The 19,333-nt window shown below is 42.1% G+C and overlaps 1 protein-coding gene across 6 annotated transcripts in view; it reads left to right on the forward strand.

Moving 5' to 3' along the window:
* Positions 1–19,333, forward strand: part of slc6a9 (solute carrier family 6 member 9) — a 310,870-nt gene that overhangs the window by 13,339 nt on the left and 278,198 nt on the right. For 5 of the 6 annotated variants that reach the window (XM_085983100.1, XM_085983098.1, XM_085983101.1 and 2 more), the window contains one exon: positions 10,393–10,575. In XM_085983100.1, the coding sequence (XP_085839226.1) occupies positions 10,546–10,575 (30 nt within the window). In that variant the 5' untranslated portion in view covers positions 10,393–10,545. Of the gene's footprint in view, positions 1–6,693; positions 7,021–10,392; positions 10,576–19,333 lie in introns of those variants that run through there. The other variant, XM_085983102.1, reaches the window with a different exon arrangement.

Raw genomic sequence — 19,333 nt, forward strand, 5'->3', positions numbered from 1 at the left:
CCCTGAGCCCAAGGACAGGCTGAAGAAAAATAGCTTCACGATTTTTACATTTCAAAGGTATTCAATCTCTGCGCTCTTGGCGGAATTCTCATGGAAGCTCAGGAACATCTCCAGACCCGCCCGCAAAACTGGTTACAGATGTAGAGGGCAACCAGAAGGTGTATCCGCTGTTCTGCCCCAGATCGGGATTTCTGTCAGAGGCCAACTAGGGCAGAAGCTCTGTGGATATAGGTTCTTCCCCTCCCCCGCCAGGGACAATCCATCTGATTTGTGTCCTTCCCTACCCGAGGAATTTTGGGCCCAGTGTTCAACCAGGAGGCTGCAGCATCAATGTAAAAGAAAATTGAGTGTGGTATAAAATGAGCTGTCAGTTCGCTAAGGGCCCATTTTGTGTTACTGGCAGAGACCAATTACACCCCCGGAGTCTTTACAAGAAGCAGGGCGGTAAGCAGCATACTGCAGGTAGTTGTGGGAGCCAGTAGGTTTGAAAAAATGTCTGCAGAAATGCCCATCGTTAGTGATGGAGAGAGGGAAGTTCAAGAGGGAAGGGTAAAATCAGAAATGGAGCACGTAAGGATAATACTGGGATGGATAGAAATTGGAAGCATAGTTAACGGAATTCTCCAAACCAGAATAAGAGCATGAAGTGGCAGCAACAGTCATCAGTTCAATGGATGAAAATGTGAGGAAGTGGAACAAAAAAACCAACTATTCTGTAAAAAGTCAGATATAACTGGGACCCATGCAGACTCCCATAGCAAGGAAGTGAGTGCAGTTAAAAGAATATTGGAACCATAGAATTTTACAGCACAGATAAAAGCCATTTAGCTCATTGTGTCTGCTGGCTCCTTGATAGAACAATCCAAATCTAATCCAATTGCCCTGCTGTCTTCTGAAAGTCCTGTATCTTCCTCAGCTTCAGAATTTTATCCAATTTTCTCTTAAAAGATGCAGTGGTCTTTGCCTCAACTACCCCCTGTGGCAAAGCATTAAATGCTCCAACAATTTGGAAGAAATTTCTTCAAACCTCTTTCCTCACACTCTTAGTGACAATTTAAAATTGATATCTCTTCATCACTGACTAATCAATCAGAGGAAATAGTTTTTTTTCCTATTCACCCTTAACAAAACCATGCATCATTTCAAAAAGCTCTATTAAAGCTCCTCTTAGCCTTCTCTGCTCCAGTGGAAATAGTTCCACGATCTTAAATCGATAACCCTTCATTACTGACTTCCCAAGCAAAGGAAATAGGGCTGGAAATTCAGTTGGCTTTGCGCCCAGTTTTCGCCCAAAGAGGGCTTTTGCGCCAGTAGGGGTGGTAGCGCTGATATTGAGCGCCGCGGTAATGGCGGCGGTAGCTGGTAGCGCTGCGCCGGCACCGATGACGTCATCGGTGTGCGCAGTGCCCCGGTTCCGCCCCGCTACCGCCCCGACCCCCATATTTAGTTGCGGCTGCCTCCTCCGTGGCGGCCGCTACTAACATCCGGAGACCAGGGCCTTCCTGCAGCCTTAGTGGGGCGCATAAAGGTGGAGGTGCAGCCGGCTGCTTTTTCGGCGGCCACCTGCCCGCACCTCCTTCCCCGGCCTCCTCCACCACCCCCCCCCCCGCGGCATTGCCGGCTGCTTTCTGCGAGCCCGGCACTTCTCCGTGGTGCCGGGCTCATTTGCCGGCACAATCCAGCGGCGACCTCCCCGTTGCAGGCACCTCCACCTTAAGAGGAGGAGGCCTGCAGTACTGCAGCCTGCCACACCGCATCGGGTGGCGCAGCGGCACCTAGAGCGCTGAAATTCAGTTTCAGCGCCCCAAGCGGAGGCGGGCACACCCTGGAACAGCGCCCGGTTCCGACTTGGGGCGCTAAAACTGAATATCTCACGGGCGCAACTGGCACCGCGCGCAGCGCTAACTTTTGGGCGCACGCCAGCTGGCGGGCCCAAACTGAATTTCTAGGCCTATGACTTTAGTGTCCTTTTTATAGTGGGGCACCCAAAACTAGACATGGAACTCTAACCATAGCCTAATCATTGCCTTGTACAACCTTATTATTACTTATTTATTCTTGTACTCTGTGCCTCTAGTTATGAAGTCTGTGATGATATCAGCAAATAGTGATGATATTTGTCTGTGTTTGATTACTTATGCCTTACAGCATATTTGTCTGTGTTTTTGATTACTTGTGCCTGACCAGCAGAGGTCATGTGAGAGACAAGCAGTCCAGAGGAGTTTTACTTTCAGTTTCATTCTAGATGCATCACAGCATAGTATGTTCTGTAAAAAGCTGTAGAAAGTCTTGAACAAGACTTTAGATTAAACAACATTCTCTTTCAGAAATGAGTCTTTATTGAACCCAAAAAGAAATCAAAACATGATGTCAGAAGTGGCTGAAAGAGAGGAAGAAAAAAAAAACTGAAGTTAAATCAGCTCTCCACAAATTAGCAAGCCAAAAGAGAACATCGTTGCTTACCATTAGAGAATAGCTAACGAAGTGAAAAATGGAGGGTTTACACCCACCGGCGACACTTCAATTAACAGGTAATGTGGCTGAAAATTGGAGAAGGTTCAAACAACGTTTAGAGTTGTATTTAGCGGCAATCGGAGCTGACAAGAAAAGTAATAAACAGAAATCGTCACTGTTCTTGCATGTCGTGGGTGATGAAGCGCTGGAGGTGTATAATAACTTCACATTCGCTGTTGATGGAGACAAAATGAAGCTAGATAAAATAATGGAACAGTTTGAGGCCTACTGCATACCTAAACGCAACGTGACCTTTGAGAGGCACAAATTTTTCACATGTGTACAGAAAATCGGCGAGACTATTGATCAGTATGTGACTGAACTGAGAAACCGGAGCAAATCGTGTGAATTTGGGGGACTCACAGACTCGCTGATAAAAGACAGACTGGTGTGTGGTATTCGAGATACTGGTCTAAGGGAAAGACTGCTAAGAGAGCAAGATCTAGACCTGGGAAAAGCCATAGCACTGTGTAGGGTTACAGAGACTGTGAAGTTGCAGGCAAAGGAGCTGTTCAGTGACAGTAGCTGCAACGTGGATGCAGTGAGAAAGAACGGATACAAACCGTTTAACAAAGAGAGCGCCAATGTGAAAAAAGAGACGTGTCCGGCAAACGAAAATGAAAGGGACAATCGGAAGTCATGTAGTCGATGCGGTACACAGCATCCACCAAGAAAGTGTCCAGCATATGGTAAAACTTGCAATAGATGCAACAAAAACAACCATTATGCCCGTTGCTGTAAGAACCAAGCGCAACAAAGCAAGGTCCATACAGTAGATGAAAGCGAGATAGAGGAATTCAATGTAGATGTTGTGTCTGAAAACAAAAAAGAAGAAAGAGACTGGATATTGACACTAAAAGTGAATGACATACACATTCCATTTAAATTGGATACTGGAGCACAAGTTAATGTGATATCAGAGACCGATTTTAAGAGAATTAGACCCAGACCAAAGTTACATGGAATACAAGTGAAAGTGACCGGATACTCAGGTACTGATATACCAGTGAAAGGAAAATGCATTGTCAAAGTAACACACAAGGACAGAGAGCACACGCTAGCATTAATCGTGGTGCCAAAGGATGTGCAAGCCATACTAGGTTTAAAAGCCTGTGAGAGACTGAACCTGGTAAAGAGAGTCCTCGTTGTGGAAAGCGAAGGAGAGACAGTCTATGATGAACTCATGAAAGAGTACAAAGACCTATTTAAGGGTCTAGGCTGCATTCCAGGAGAACACACGATCAGAGTAGATAAAAGTATGACATACATCCATGCAGAAAAGTTCCGTTTGCTCTTCAAAAGCAACTGAAGGCAGAGTTGGACAGGATGGAAAGCCTGAACGTGATTCAGAAGATAGATGAGCCAACTGAGTGGGTGAGTTCCCTCGTCGTAGTGGACAAAAAGAATGGAAAGCTCAGAATTTGCCTGGATCCAAGAGATCTAAACAGAGCAATAAAGAGAGAGCACTTCAAGCTTCCTACACGTGAGGAAATCATGGCACAGTTTGCAAATGCAAAATATTTCAGCAAGTTAGATGCGTCCTCAGGATTTTGGCAGATGAAGCTGGACGAAGCAAGTTCAAGACTGCACGTTCAACACTCCATTTGGCAGATACAGATTCCTAAGGTTACCATTTGGCATTGCCTCAGCTCCTGAAGTGTATCACAAAACTATCCATATGATCTATGAGCACCTGGAGGGAGTTGATACATCAATGGATGACATCATAGTATGGGGAACCACGAGAACTGAGCATGACGAGAGACTGAAAAAAGTGCTGGAAGCAACAAGGAAAACAAACCTGAAGCTGAATAGAGAGAAATGCCAGCTCGGGGTGACAGAACTGACATTCGTGGGAGATATCCTTAGCAGTGAGGGCATCAGACCAGATCCCAGAAAGGTGTCCGCCATTGAGAATATGCCAAGGCCACAATGCAAAAAGGACGTGCAGAGGTTTAATGGAATGATCAACTACATGGGTAAATTCATATCCAACCTCTCAGAAAAAATAGCGCCACTGAGAAGACTAACTGAAAAGAACATAGAATGGGAATGGAATCATGAGCATGAGAAGTCATGGAGCGATCTAAAGAAACTGCTCACAGAGGAACCAGTTCTGAGGTTTTATGACCCAGCGAGACCCATCAAGATATCATCAGATGCATCACAGAGTGGGCTCGGTGCCGTTCTTCTGCAACAATATGACTACTGGCAACCTATTGCATATGCATCGCGCTCAATGACAGACGCGGAGACGCGATATGCTCAAATAGAAAAGGAGCTGCTCAGCATCACATACGCCTGTGAAAGATTTCACCAGTTTGTGGCAGGACAAGCAATCAGTGTAGAGACTGACCATAAGCCCTTGATTGCATTGTTCCAAAAGCCACTGAATAGCTGTCCGCTTAGAATACAAAGAATGATGATCAGGCTGCAACGCTATACACTGAATGTTGCGTACACACCGGGTAAGCTGATGTATACAGCAGACACGTTGTCCAGAGCTGTTGACCCAAGTGAGCCCGCAAACACCACAATGGATGAAAAAGTGAACGCCTACGTGGACATGATCACAAGTGCACTGCCCATAGCAGATGCAAAAATGGAGCTCATAAAGACTGAGACAAACAAAGATGAAACAATGAGACGACTGAGAAAAAGCATCTTGGATGGATGGCCCAACATGAAGCAAGACTGCTCACCTGATATAGCAGAGTACTGGAACTGCAGGGCGGAACTATCAGTGGTCGAAGACATCATCTACAAAGGAAGTAAAATAGTTATCCCAAAGAGTCTGAGAAGAGAGATGCTAAAAAAGATCCATGGAGGACATCTGGGAATTGAAAAGTGTAAGAAAAGAGCACGAGAGGTGATGTACTGGCCACGAATCAACCAAGATGTGACAAATGAGGTGTCAAACTGCACAATATGCCTGAAATATCGAGCAAGCAATCCGGTAGAACCACTAAAGCCACACCCAGCACCAGACAGACCTTACCAGAAGGTAGGCGCTGACCTATTCGTATGTCAAGGGAAGGACTATCTTGTCGTCACAGACTATTACTCCCTGTATCCAGAGGTTTGTAGACTGTACACCACCACTGCAGAAGCTGTGATAAGAAGTATGAAAGCCATATTCTCCAGACATGGCGTGGCAAGCGAGGTCTTCACAGACAACGGACCCCAGTTTAACAATGCAAATTTCCGACACTTTGCCAAAGAGTGGGACTTTGTCCACACAACGTCAAGTCCTCACTATCCACAGTCCAATGGACTAGTGGAAAAATCGGTCCAGACAGTAAAAAGACTGATGTACAAGGCAAAAGACAGTGGAACTGACTTCTACCAAAGCATGCTTGTATACCGCACAACGCTGCTCGAGTGTGGTATGTCACCAGCCCAACTCCTGATGGGACGTCGGCTAAGGTCAAACCTACCCATCCCGGAGAACCTCCTGAAAACAAAAGAGGGGGAGAAAGTGAGGAAGTTCAAAGAGCAACAGAAAGAAAAGCAAAAGTACTACTATGACAGAGGAACACAAAACCTACCTGAACTCCACACTGGTGACCAAGTAAGGTTGAAAGACAAAACAAACACATGGACTCAGAAGGGAACTGTCCTGAGTGAAGTTCAACCAAGATCATACACCATTCAGACAGATGAGGGTGCTGTTCTGAGAAGAAATCGTCGAGATCTTCTCATGGGACCAGCCACAGCAGGTCAAGAGACTGATACTGGTGAACAACCTGATCACACAGCTGAGAACCAATCATCTGAGGCAACAACTCAGATTCAAGGACAATCAATCAGAAAATCCTCAAGACACGTGAAGCCTCCTGAGAGACTCATTGAGCAAATTTAAGGACTATTGTTAAAGAAGGAAGTAATGTTATCTTATTCTTTCTTCAAGTTCTAGTGTATTGACATATTTCATGTGAACACACAAAGCAAGGGTAAAAAACCTTGATCATGATAATGATAATGTAAGTTCATTAAATGTTGTTAGTTAAAAGTAAAATACTTTTGTTTTAAGAAAGGGAGATGTAATGATATCAGCAAATAGTGATGATATTTGTCTGTGTTTGATTACTTATGCCTTACAGCATATTTGTCTGTGTTTTTGATTACTTGTGCCTGACCAGCAGAGGTCATGTGAGAGACAAGCAGTCCAGAGGAGTTTTACTTTCAGTTTCATTCTAGATGCATCACAGCATAGTGTGTTCTGTTAAAAGCTGTAGAAAGTCTTGAACAAGACTTTAGATTAAACAACATTCTCTTTCAGAAATGAGTCTTTATTGAACCCAAAAAGAAATCAAAACAAAGTCCAAAATTCTGTTGGTATTTTTATAACTTTATCTACCTCCACTCACGCTTTCAGGGAATGGAGGTCTCTTTGTTCATCACACCTTCAGTGTTTTTCCATTGAGTGTCAACTCCCATTCCTTGTTTTTCCTCCTAAAAAGATACTTTCATCCGCATGGGACAAAGAAAGAAGGCAAGCTGCAGGTATGGTCTTGCTGTGGAAGACTTGCTTTTTTGGCACAATGTCAGGTGGTCCAGTGAAAGCTGAAGGACGAGAAGATTAAGGAAGGGACACAGGACAGTAAATTATAAGAAAAAAAAGATAAAAGCTTTTGGAGAATAGCAGAGGAAGAAGTCAGTAAGGTTACCAGAGAGACCAGAGAAAGGTGCCAGATAAACCATAAAAGACCCAGAGTAAAGGTGGAAAAATGACCAGAAACAAATCCTAGAAACAGAGAGGGCAGGCTTAGGAAACAAAAGAGGCAAGAAAATAGTAGCCTAAAAATGATTATTGACAGTATTAGTACGTGAATGCTTAATGTGTTCGTATGACATTCCTCTGTCTGCTATTTTAATGCAAGCATTTAATTCAAGTGGGCTAATGCTGTCGATAAAATAATGGACAGAGGATTATCATAGGAGTATGTTAATATCACCGGAAGTCATTTCTAAAGAAAGAAAGACTTGCATTTATATAGCACCTTTCACAACCTCAGGACGTCCCAAAGTGCTTTACAGCCAATGAAGTACTTTTTGAAGTGTAGTTACAGTTGTAATGTAGGAAGTGCGGCAGTCATTTTGTGCACAGCAAGCTCCCACAAACAGCAATGTGATAATGACCAGATAATCTGTTTTAGTGATGTTGATTGAGGGATAAATATTGGCCAGGACACCTGGGATAACTCCCCTGCTCTTCTTCGAAATAGTGTCATGGGATCTTTTATATCCACCTTAGAGAGCAACTGGGGCCTTGGTTTAACATCTATTCGAAAGACAGCACCTCTGACAGTGCAGCACACTCTCAGTACTCCACTGGAATATCAGCCTAGATATTTTTTTTGTGCTCAAGTCTCTAGAATATGAACCCATAGCCGACTGACTCAGAGGCGAGCATGCTACCAACTGAGTCACGGCTGACACTGGGCTACAAGCTGGAACTGGAGAAAGTGAGACAGACTGGTGTACAAAGGTATAGTTGTGATTAAAGCCATCAGAATACCTAAGTAGTGGTAAAAAACAAAAGTGAAGTGAACAGGAAAAAACACAAGAAATAAATGTGGATGAACTGAAAACTAGAAGCAGCACATAATAATTATAGTAAATAAAACAACCCAGAGGAAGAAATTGAAATCCAACGTATATAGCTGGAAGTAAAGGAAAAAAAAGATTGACAGAAACTAAAGGAAGACAGGACACTAATGAGTAAAGGGCTCTCACAGAAGAAATTCGAAAAGGAGCTAGCTTTTGAGCAGACCATTAGGGTGAACCTGAGAAGGAGGAATGAAAAAAAATGCAGAGAGCTGATAGCCAATTTAATTACAGTTTAAAGGCTATCTTGTATAATGGGAATTGTTGAATAAAGTGTATCTAACAAAGGATACGAGTCAGTAGAGAAAGAGGAGAACAGTAAACACTACAACTGGACTAGGTGAAGTCTGAAGGACATCTAATATTTCATTGCTTTTGCAAATGAACAAATAAATCTTTTGTTAAATAAGGAATTGTTGAGTTGTTTACAACTCTCCTTGGAAGTCTCTCACTCACACATGCTAACTCTCTCTCACAGCTAACTATAATTCTTATCTTTCATTCTCTCTCATATTACTTGACAAGTGTTAAACATATGCTGCAGCAATGGTTTAGGGCTGTACCCTTATACTTCAATCAGAATTTTGCTCAGATGAGTTATGTTTCCTCAGACTCAACTTGAACATTTAAAAAATAGAATATTCTCCATCTTAAATGTAATTCCGACTATAAATATTCACAGATTCATTGAAACTACTCTATTTCTTGATGGCCTGTTTCTGAGCAGTAACATTCTATGATTCTGTATGTCTGTCAGTAAAAATATTCTCTTTAGCTTTGTAGTTCACAAATATCATTAGACTATGTGAAATAATATGTACAGGGCATGTTACTTCCCTGTAACTTGCAATGAAAAGCATCCAATTAATTACTGTTGTTCAGTCATGCATTATAAAAGCACTTTAGTTTAAATTACAAGATTCAATTGCCGGGGCCTGCTGTCCATTTTAAGTAAGTTTCTCTATGTCATGGGATTCAATTAAGAAGAAATAATTGCAGAAGTATTTATTATAAAGAATTGTGCAGGTAGGGGCATCCCTCCTGTAAATGAGCACCCCCCACGCTATTGAGTTACAGAGCAGGAACTGAATCTGAAACCTTCCTCGGCCGTATGGTTCAGTGTGCCTTTATCCACTGAGTTAGCCGTGAGCAAAGACATTCTTGGGAATCAGTCATAAAAAGAATTGCTCAGAGTAGGACAAAGATTATTAAAATTACTGAACACTTGAAGTTGTTTTTATTTATTTTTATATAGACACTTTAAAACTTTTAACAGGAAATGGGGCAGATTTTACAAAGTAATGCTCAATAATGGATGGAAACTGTACAAGCCAGGCTAAACTCTGCCTCTGAATTCTTGATGTCCACTCCCATCATACACAGCCTTACATCAAAATTATACCCCAGTTATTTCAACTTTATGTGACGGATTCCATCAAAACATTGTATTAATTAGTGTTAACAGTAATCAGCTGCTGAATTGAAGAAATGTTTCCTTGCTTTTATTGCTGACTGCTTGTACTGTGAAAAATGCCAAAGCATTAAGGACCTTGTAGAATCTAATGGGATTTTTCCATACTAAAACCGCGGGGTATACTCATAAACAATGCGTTAAAGCAAAATTTGGTCCACATGGAGATATGCAGCAAACAGATGTACCGCTGATTTTAAATGCGTGAAGCATTGAGGGAACATGAGTGAAACTTGTGCAAATTTGCAAATACACATATTGGGCTTCAGAATCTTCCAAGTGAAAACAAATCAAAATATTCATTCCTGCTGACTCTTTCATCGTCAACATGACATACCTTGCTATTAGTTATCTGCCTCTCTACCGCAGTGAGCTTGCAACTCACCAAGTTTTCTGCGAACATTTATATTACTTGATACTGAGTCATACATGAGTCATATAGCAGCAGAAAGGAGAAAATGTATTAGTGTGAAAATCTTTTGTGCATTGTATCTCAGTAGAAAGGATTCGAATGAGCTAGGAAATGTAGTTCAGCCTTTTTATCGTTACCATTGAAAGAGGGAGAGAAGAGAAAAGCGACCGGGAGATTGCAAGATATTGCATTGTAGTAAGAGAAAAAGGACTTGCAAGTTAATATATGCAAATGTATAAATTAAAAATACATCTAAACGTTACTGGGGAATGTTACTCAGATATTGCTGGCTGAAGAAAAAATCAGCTCTAGTCTGGAGTCTGACTGCAAGAGGTGCCATAGAACTGGACTGAAATAAAACCCACTGTGTCACATGTCATTTCAGAGTGCTCAAGGTTCCTGGATTAGTAACACCGTGAAGAGAATCTCATTACAGCCACAACAAGAGAGAGGCAGAGGGCAGCAGTGACTGGACAGAATTGAGCGGGATAGAAGTCTTGAAGAGTGCTGTGAAAGTTCTGAACAATTCATTCAGACCATGACTGACAAAAGCTCGGAAGCCATGCTGGTAAGACCTGGAAACTCATTAAAAAAATTTTTATTTAAGTTCCAAAGCTATGTCGGTAAAACCTAGAATTTTTTATCTATTTTTTAAAAAATCAATTTGGTTTTATCTGTTTGGCAGTCTTGTTTTCTTGTGAAAAGGATCTGTTACAAGCTCGGGTCTACTGTAGGCATCTTCTTAGGTCCAGTGGTGTCAGTTGCTCCTGTCTGAGCATGTTACTTTTATGGGAGATTGAATCACACTGCGTTATATTGACTTGCATGATAGTATAACCCAGGGACATAACATTACCATTGCCTTGTGATCTGGACTGGGCAGTCATGTTTTTCTCACAAATGCTTTAATCTCTCTGAAGAGCAAACAATTGGTGTGATGGGACCTGATATGAATCTATAAGCTGCTTTATTTCATAGTAAGACGAACGTACAGAACGGCAGTTGTGATCAAACTCCCTTATTTCAAGCAGTACAACGTATCCTTGTGTAAAGATACAAAATAAAAAAATACACAATGCTTCCCCACTTCAGTGACTTAACCAAGATGTCCCTCCAGTATTTTAGACTATCTGAGCCAGACTAAAGCTTTTTTAGCTCTCTATTTAAAAACCCGACTACTACCACGTGGATCTTTGATCACCTCATTTATGACCCACGGGAGTTGAGGTATTGTTTCTGACCCATCTCCTTGTCTGGGGGTTGGCTGGAAGAGTTGCTAATCAAATCTGCTACTGCATCCCTCTCTTGGAAACTAGCTTCATGCAAAGCTCAATGTTGTGAACATTTGCTGGGAGCCCATAGGAGCAGACAATGACTCCTGAGTTGTTCTCGATTGTCCCAGGTAAGAATTAGTGTCTGGCTTTAATACACATACTCCAAATCACTGCAGCCTTTATTTTTAAACTTGTGCAAATATATTTTGTTTTAAAATTAACATTTAATTGCAACTCTTTTCAAATCATTCTGCGAGAAACCTTTTATATAGGTTATTCTTGCCATTTAGCAGATGGATTATTGAACTTTGATGCATCTGTTCGCTAAGCGAATCTTCATTAATGACTGGTTCTGAGGATAAGTGCAACTCCCACAGCATGATAGTTATGTCTCTCTAATATTGATGATAATGGACTTCACAATCTGTTTTAAACTGAGAAAGTATCACCTCACATTGCAGCTTGTCCTTTAATCAGTTCTTAGACCCATATTCCAACATAAAACAAGTAGGCCATTAGTTGCAACCACAATCAAATTCATCTCCTTTGTCATCTCCAATGCTACTGGTTTATTTTTTTATAGAAAAAAGGGCAGAATCAAGGAATTCAATCCCCAAAACACCAAAAAATCCCAGATTTCCACTTATTCAGGATTTTACTGTTATTCCCATAACTCACTGTAAACAGGCAGAATCGTGGAATTTAATTCCCTAAATAACAGCAAAAGTCCCAGAATCCCATGTAATATAAAATGGACCTGATTAAACCAGTGGTCCTGATCATTTCCAAATATAAGAAGAAAAGCCCCTTTGATCACAATAGCTTTAATCCCGAGTGATAGGATTTACATGCCAACCTCGAACATCAGCAAAATTTTCCAACAGTTTCAAAGAACATGGCATGTTAGATAATTCTAGACCTTTTTATTAACAGACCTTTTTATTAACAGATTCAAAAAGCTAGAGGTATTTAAATGTCTGACAATTAACTACATTTATTATTGTTTCAAATCATTCATTTTAAGATTACATACAGAGCTATGTCTAGAAACATGCACTGTAAAGAACTTCCCGGGAATCATGAGCGATGCTTATGCAGGCCTGCTCACGATACCTCACCTTGACGGTAGCTAAAGTTCCTCTGAGTGAAGCTTCGTATCTCTTTCTATTCCATTTTAAACAAAAGCTAACTTTATTGGGTATAACAACAGAAAATGCTGGAAAAACTCAGTAGGCCAGGCAACATCCGTGGAGAGAGAAATAGAGTCAACGTTTCAGGTCAAAACCCTTCTACAGAACTGAGAGAAAAGGCAGGAAACGAAACAAAAGGCAGTTTGGGGGCTGGGAAATGGGGGAGGGGATGAAAGAAGAGACATTAAGAGATATTCAAGGTGAGACGAGATGGTAATAGGGCAGGTAAAGAAACAATGGCTCTAGATGAAGTGTGAAATGCGCTGGCAGAGTGAAAGACAGCTGCCATGTGGGAGAGATAGAAAAAAAGGGGGTTTATTGGGTGTTTTATTACTTTATTGGGTGTTTTATTACCCTTCGGTCATCGCATATATTGGCCCGGAATTTGTGACCAGCAGCGAAGCGAAGGCGATCATCACTGACCTTGACGAAAGCTGCCCACAAAGATCTTGTGATCTCTGTGTCGAAAACTTTGGGTTTCTCGACATTAATTTGATTGTAGTGCTGTCAAAAGAGGATCCATAGCTTTTAGCAGCAGTGATGTCATCAAGCTGTCTAAGCAGCCAATCACATTGAGGAATGCTCACAAACAACAAACCAGGAAATAAAAAGCTGCTTTTATCATCACTTTAAAAAATTTTTTACAGAGAGCAAAATAAAGATTGGGACATACACATAGGGTTAAGGTAGAACATAGGAACATAAGATATAGGAGCAGGAGTAAGCCATTCCGCCTCTCAAGCCAGTTCCACCATTCAATAAGATCATGGCTGGCCTTCTACCTCATCTCCACTTTCCTGCACTATCCCTATATCCCTTGATTTCCTTAATATCCAAAAATCTATCTATCTCTGTCTTGAATATACTCAATGACTGAGCCTCCACAGCCCTCTGGGGTAGAGAATTCCAAAGATTCACCACCGTCTAAGTGAAGACATTTCTCCTGATCTCAGTCCTAAATGGCTGACCCCTTATTTTGAGACTGTGACCCCAGGTTCTAGACTCCCCATTCTGCCTGACTCTTCTAAAAGTCAAATATCCTGGAATATTTAGTTCCCAACCTTAGTCTCTCTGCAACCATGTCTCTGTAATGGCTATTAAATCAAACCCATTTATTTCTAACTGTGCTATTAATTCATCTATTTTGTTGCAAATGCTTCGTGCATTCAAATATAGTACCTTTAGCTTTAACTTTTTTCTATTTTTCCCTGATGTCACTTTAGTCACTAATGCCCCATTACCTTTATTAATCTTTCTGTCCCTTCCTGACCCACTCAGCTTATCTTTATCCAGATCACTACTCTGCTCTACAGCCTTGACATTTCTCTTACTGCTTTTGAATTTACCCTTTCCTGAATCCTCCCACCCCTCCCTTTATTTAGAAGCTGAAAAATCATAAAGAAACTTTAAAAAAAATTAAAAATATTTTTCTTATTTTAAAAATCTAGTCATTTTTATTCTAATGGAGAAATTTGACATTCCACAAATGTAAAATTAGTTTTTCAGGGCCAGAATGGTTGTTCAGCAGTTAATACGCCATTAAAACCTGTTTTAACTTTTTATGGGGTGTTTAACAGCGATATTAGAGCCAAAAAGTGGAACTTTTCATCAGTTCAAGTAATTTCACTGATTGCTGGCTATGGGGTGTTCCACAGCGCAGCCTATGACGGAGCAGGGAATGACTGACCGTAACTTCAGGATTTCCGCGTTTATTTGTGCATACGCTAAATCCTGAAGTTACGGTCAGTTTCAGAGGGGTAATGACAGTGAGCACTGATTCGCCATGACTCCATCGCAAAATTACTAGGCCAATGATGCACATACAATGATAGGGGAGATATCCTCGCGAATATCCTGATCAATATATTTGTCAGTATCCTGTTCTGTTGTCATCTCAGCAACTTTTGCTTCCTGTCTTTGCTCTTCCCAAACTATAACTTTTGTCCTGGGCGTAATTGTGATTAAAACATTTTTTTTGGATTTACTCACGTGGTTTAACCATGATTGCTACAATAACTGATCTGTTTTTAAAAAGAACATAAGAAGAACATAAGAAATAGGAGCAGGAGCAGGCCATTCGGCCCCTTGAACCTGCTCCGCCATTTAATGAGATCATGGCTGATCCAATTTTGGCCTCAACTCCACTTTCCTGCCCGCTCCCCATAACCCTCGACTCCCCTGTTGCTCAAAAATCTGTCTATCTCAGCCTTGAATATATTCAATGACTCCGCCTCCACAGCTCTCTGGGGTAAAGAATTCCAAAGATTCACGACCCTCTGAGAGAAGAAATTCCTCCTCATCTCCGTCTCAAATGGGCGACCCCTTATTCTGAGACTATGCCCTCTCGTTCTAGATTCCCTGACGAGGGGAAACATCCTCTCAGCATCTACCCTGTCCAACATATGTTTCAGGAAGATCACCTCTCATTCTTCTAAACTCCACTGAGTATAGGCCCAACCTGCTCAACCACTCCTCATAAGACAACCCTTCCATCCCAGGAATCAACCTAGTGAACCGTCTCTGAACTGTATATCCCTCTTTAAATAAGGGGACCAAAACTGTACGCAGTACTCTAGGTGAGGTCACACCAGCACCCTATACAGTTGTAGCAAGACTTCCCTACTTTTATACTCTATCCCCCTTGAAATAAAGGCCAACATTCCATTTGCCTTCCTAATTACTTTCTGCACCTGCATGTTAACTTTTTGTGTTTCATGTACGAGGACACCCAAATCCCTCTGTACCGTGTAAAAAGAACAGTGTAAAAGCATATCTATATTCTTACATGGCACAAATCCAAAAAAGCTCAAAAGTCAAAAATAGCTCTGAGTATAAGTCTCTGGTGCAATTACTGGTGCAAACCAGTAATTGTACATTTTTAAAAATTCACTCTGATGATGTGGCTGTCGCTGGCAAGGTTAGCATTTATTGCCTATCCCCAGTTGCCCTGAGAAGGTAGTGGTGGCTTCCTTCTTGCACCGCTGCAGTTATAGCGATTTTTTTTTGGATACAACTGAATGGCTTGTTAGGTCACTTCAGAGAGCAGTTAACAGTCAACCACGGTTGGTGTGGGACTGGAGTCACATATAGGTCAGGCCAGGAATGGATGGCAGGTTTCCTTCCCTGAAGGACAGCAGTGAAACAGTTGAGTTTTTACAACAAGTCGACAGCTTTATGGCCAATTTTACTGATACCAGAAAGTGCAGTGGGGCAGAAGCTTGTAACTTAGATTGTGGGTATGCCCAACATTCTTTGTCTTGTATTGGAGAAAAAAGTGTAAGTGCCTGAAAGTAATACAATCATTGTCAGCACAAGATTAATTTTCTAGATGGTCTGGATCATGTCCCTCCACGCACTCCCAAGAAAATGTTACTTTTTGATACTTTAGTCTGGAATTTCTTCCACAATGCTGCTCCACTGGTGGTATAGTGGTGGGGAAACCAAGTTCCATGTTACCATGCCGACCTGTTTTCCTCCCCGTGCTGGGAAGGAGCTGGCCGCACCTTTACTACCACACAGCATGTATGTACCTTTGGGAGGTAGGGCCGGAAAACCTCCTCATCACCATGTCTTCTGCCATGGATCCCCCCTGGCCCTAGATGGGTGGCGGTGTCCCTTTGGCAGTGGGGAGAGGCCTACTAATGTCCCCTTTTGGAATGAAACAGGCCAGTAGTGGGCATCACCCCATCTCCTCTGGACCCAAAACCATACCTTTATTAGATCTCGGCTCAGTCTGAGGTCTGACATTAAAGTTGCTGACATGTCACCCGGATGCTTCTGTCTCTTTATAAAATTTGGCCTCCTCTCCTTCGATCAATTGTGAAGGGTAACGATGTTTAAAATGAACCAGAATGCACCATTTTTAAAGATTAAATTATTTTCTGTGGAATCATTGCCCACTGACCTCTTCCTGTCGGTGTCTTCCTGCCTGGCAGTGGCGGGCTCCCACTTGGTGGCAGAGACCCAGCCCTGCATAGTAACTGAAGCCCAAAGAAAGAAACTGGGCCGGGATTACGGCAGGCTCGGGGTAACAAGCAGAAGTCCTGCCCCAACCCTCCTTGGCTAGATTCAGGAAAATTCAGCTCTCTATTTGATGCATTTCCCAATATTTTGGACTGCACCGTGAACATGGCCATTGGACTTTTTTTATATTAAAGAGACATTTGCTTAATTTTATTGAAACCTAGGGGGAAAAATTGGGTTGATTTGTGCTTCTCGTTAGTGCTCACGGGGGCTAACTTTTAGCGCCCCGGCGACGTTAGCGCCCCAAAAGGGTCACCACCCAATTTTTCCCCCCTAGTCTCTGACATTTGGGAATGATTTTCTTTATATTTTAAAACTCCTTTGTCCCTGTGGCAGATAATGTTACTGAGAGACAGAAATTGAAATTCATTTCATTTTTAAGAAAATTATCTAACAGCAAACAAGGGCTTTGAACATGGTTTCATTGACCACTGCTTCATTCTATTCAGGGCTGTAGGCAACAAATTGAGAATTACGCACATTCCTCTCATGCCGATTGGTGCATTTGTAGGGGAGGTCAGTGGGCAATGATTCCACAGACAAAAATGTAATCTTTAAAAATGGTGCATTCTGGTTCATTTTAAACATTGTTACCCTTCGCAATTGATCGATAAGCTAATCTTAAAAAAAGGGAAAAGCAAATTGACATTTGTGCTTTCAACAGACTCTCACTTCCCCAGTGCCTACTTCAAACAGACAAATAGAAGTTCTTCTCCCACCAATTCCGCCCACCCCCACCCCGATACAAAGGTCACAGAGATGCTGCAACCACTCTAACCACACACTCACTTCACAGAGGCCTAGACACTCCCAGCCCCAATCTCCCTGTTACTGTTGACACTCTTTTCCCTCTCTTTCCTTCATTTCAACTTGTGCTCCTCCCCACCCTCTAGTTTAAACTTCCTTCATTTCCCCAGTTCATGCTGGTTTTCTGCTTTCCCTGCCCGTCAGTTAATGCTGGCACTGTCTTCCCTTCCGTCCTCCAAAGTGCCACCTGCAACATTCTGCCTGTCCGCCCACCTCCAAGGCGGCCAGTTTCAAACTTCACCTCTTCTCCTCCAACATGCTGCTCCTCTCTTCCATGACCTTTGTCAAAGCTCCCGGCTTCTCCCCCTCCCCCATGATAGCATGACCCAGTGGTCATAGCAATGGAAATCTCTTGTTACTGTGAACTATATACTGTAATCTCACCTGTGTCCCCGTGTGTGTTTCTCCTACCTTCCAGGAAATAGACTGACTAAACTGAAGCTGATTTATTTTACACAAAAAGCAGGATTAAACAGAACAGTTGTCAGTGAAATTCAATCTAATCTCTACTGCTCATAACATCAAAATAACAAATTACGCAAACAACCTATGATACATACCTAGCTTGACTTCTGTAAGTCTGTATTGGCTGAGCTGACTAGTTCTAACCTTGAAAAGAAGAATCTCATCCCTTGAAACTGTTTCCTTGCCAAGTTCTTGCAGACTGTGCTCCCCCTTCCTTAACTGGAACAAGTCTTGACCTCTGACCCTGCCTGAGCTCCCCATGTCCAGGGATTGGATGGTTGAGTCGCCAATAAAACCTGCCACCTTGGATTGGTAACCTCCCCCACCCAAGACACCTACATAGCCTGTTCAGTTGAGCCGAGCCCCCGCTTGGCTGAGTGAAAAGGCAGCTATTCTGACATACCAGGACTTATTTTCAACTTCCATTGTAGAACGCACCTGATCTTTAACTTATTGATTTCAGTGGGACAAAAATCAGGCAGGTTCTACAACAGGTGGGCAATCTGTTCTGTTCTCTAGGTGGCGATGTTTAAAATTATTTCCATTGTGAGAATGTTTACTGAAAATTACTTTAAAGAACCTCTTTTGTCTCAAGCTGATATGGTATACGTGAACGCCATTGGTGTAGCTGGTTCATCTATATCTAATCCCTTTCATGCTGAATTTGAATCCAAATTTTCCAAAGCTGCATGCTGTGGATTTAACCTCTGTTGAGCTGAATTTAACAATATCAATATCTTAAAATAAATTACCCAAGATTCCTGCAAACTAAAACAATCAAGATTCCTTAATTGTGACCATAAGGCCTGAAGCCTGTTCTAAACTACTGCCTGATTTGGGGCAGTAAACAGAGGAAATTGCTTTCTTAAGGCTACCTACTCAAACCTGTCCTAAAGATAAACTGAACTTGCAATCCCTTCCTAGAAAAAGCCATCAGTTCCCCTAAAGACCAGTTAGAAGCCCATTCTACCACATTTAAATGGGATGTAGCTATTCCCCTCCATTTCTGCCTCAAACCCACCTGTATCAGAGATGCTGCAAGGTGGCCCTGAATTAGATACCACAGTGAGAATGTCATTTTGAGCACTGCTGCTGAAGGTTGGTGTTTCTTTGCCTGTATAGCAGTCTTTATAGTAATTGGGGGTTGAGCCGGGACTTTTGCGGTTACTTTTACTCAGCTCTGCTTAAAGTACTACTTTGCACTCCAGACGTGGATTTCTCAACTGGAATAACTTTATTTTGATGTAATGAAGAGGATGAGGATGAAGATATGGAAGCGACTAGATTGGAAGATCTTAACAGTCAGGCAACACTGAAGATATCTCTTCCTTTCACATAGACACTCAACAGGGTCTACAGACCAAGGAGGTCTTACTTAGGCATCCCCACAGTATGAGGATGGGGCATAAGAAGGTGAGGAAGTCAAACAGGAGAACCGCCAAGTAAGGATATCACAAGTTATAGCCCACAACTTTCAATAAATAAGATTTGATTTGATAAGGGACTCAGGATTTTCATTGATGGTGGTCCTCCCCTGGGTGTCCTTCTGTGCCGCTGGCTGTATGTC

The sequence above is a fragment of the Somniosus microcephalus genome, chromosome 3 (assembly GCF_052327205.1).
Source record: "Somniosus microcephalus isolate GS21.2 chromosome 3, FLI_Smic_1.0, whole genome shotgun sequence".
NCBI lineage: Eukaryota > Metazoa > Chordata > Chondrichthyes > Squaliformes > Somniosidae > Somniosus > Somniosus microcephalus.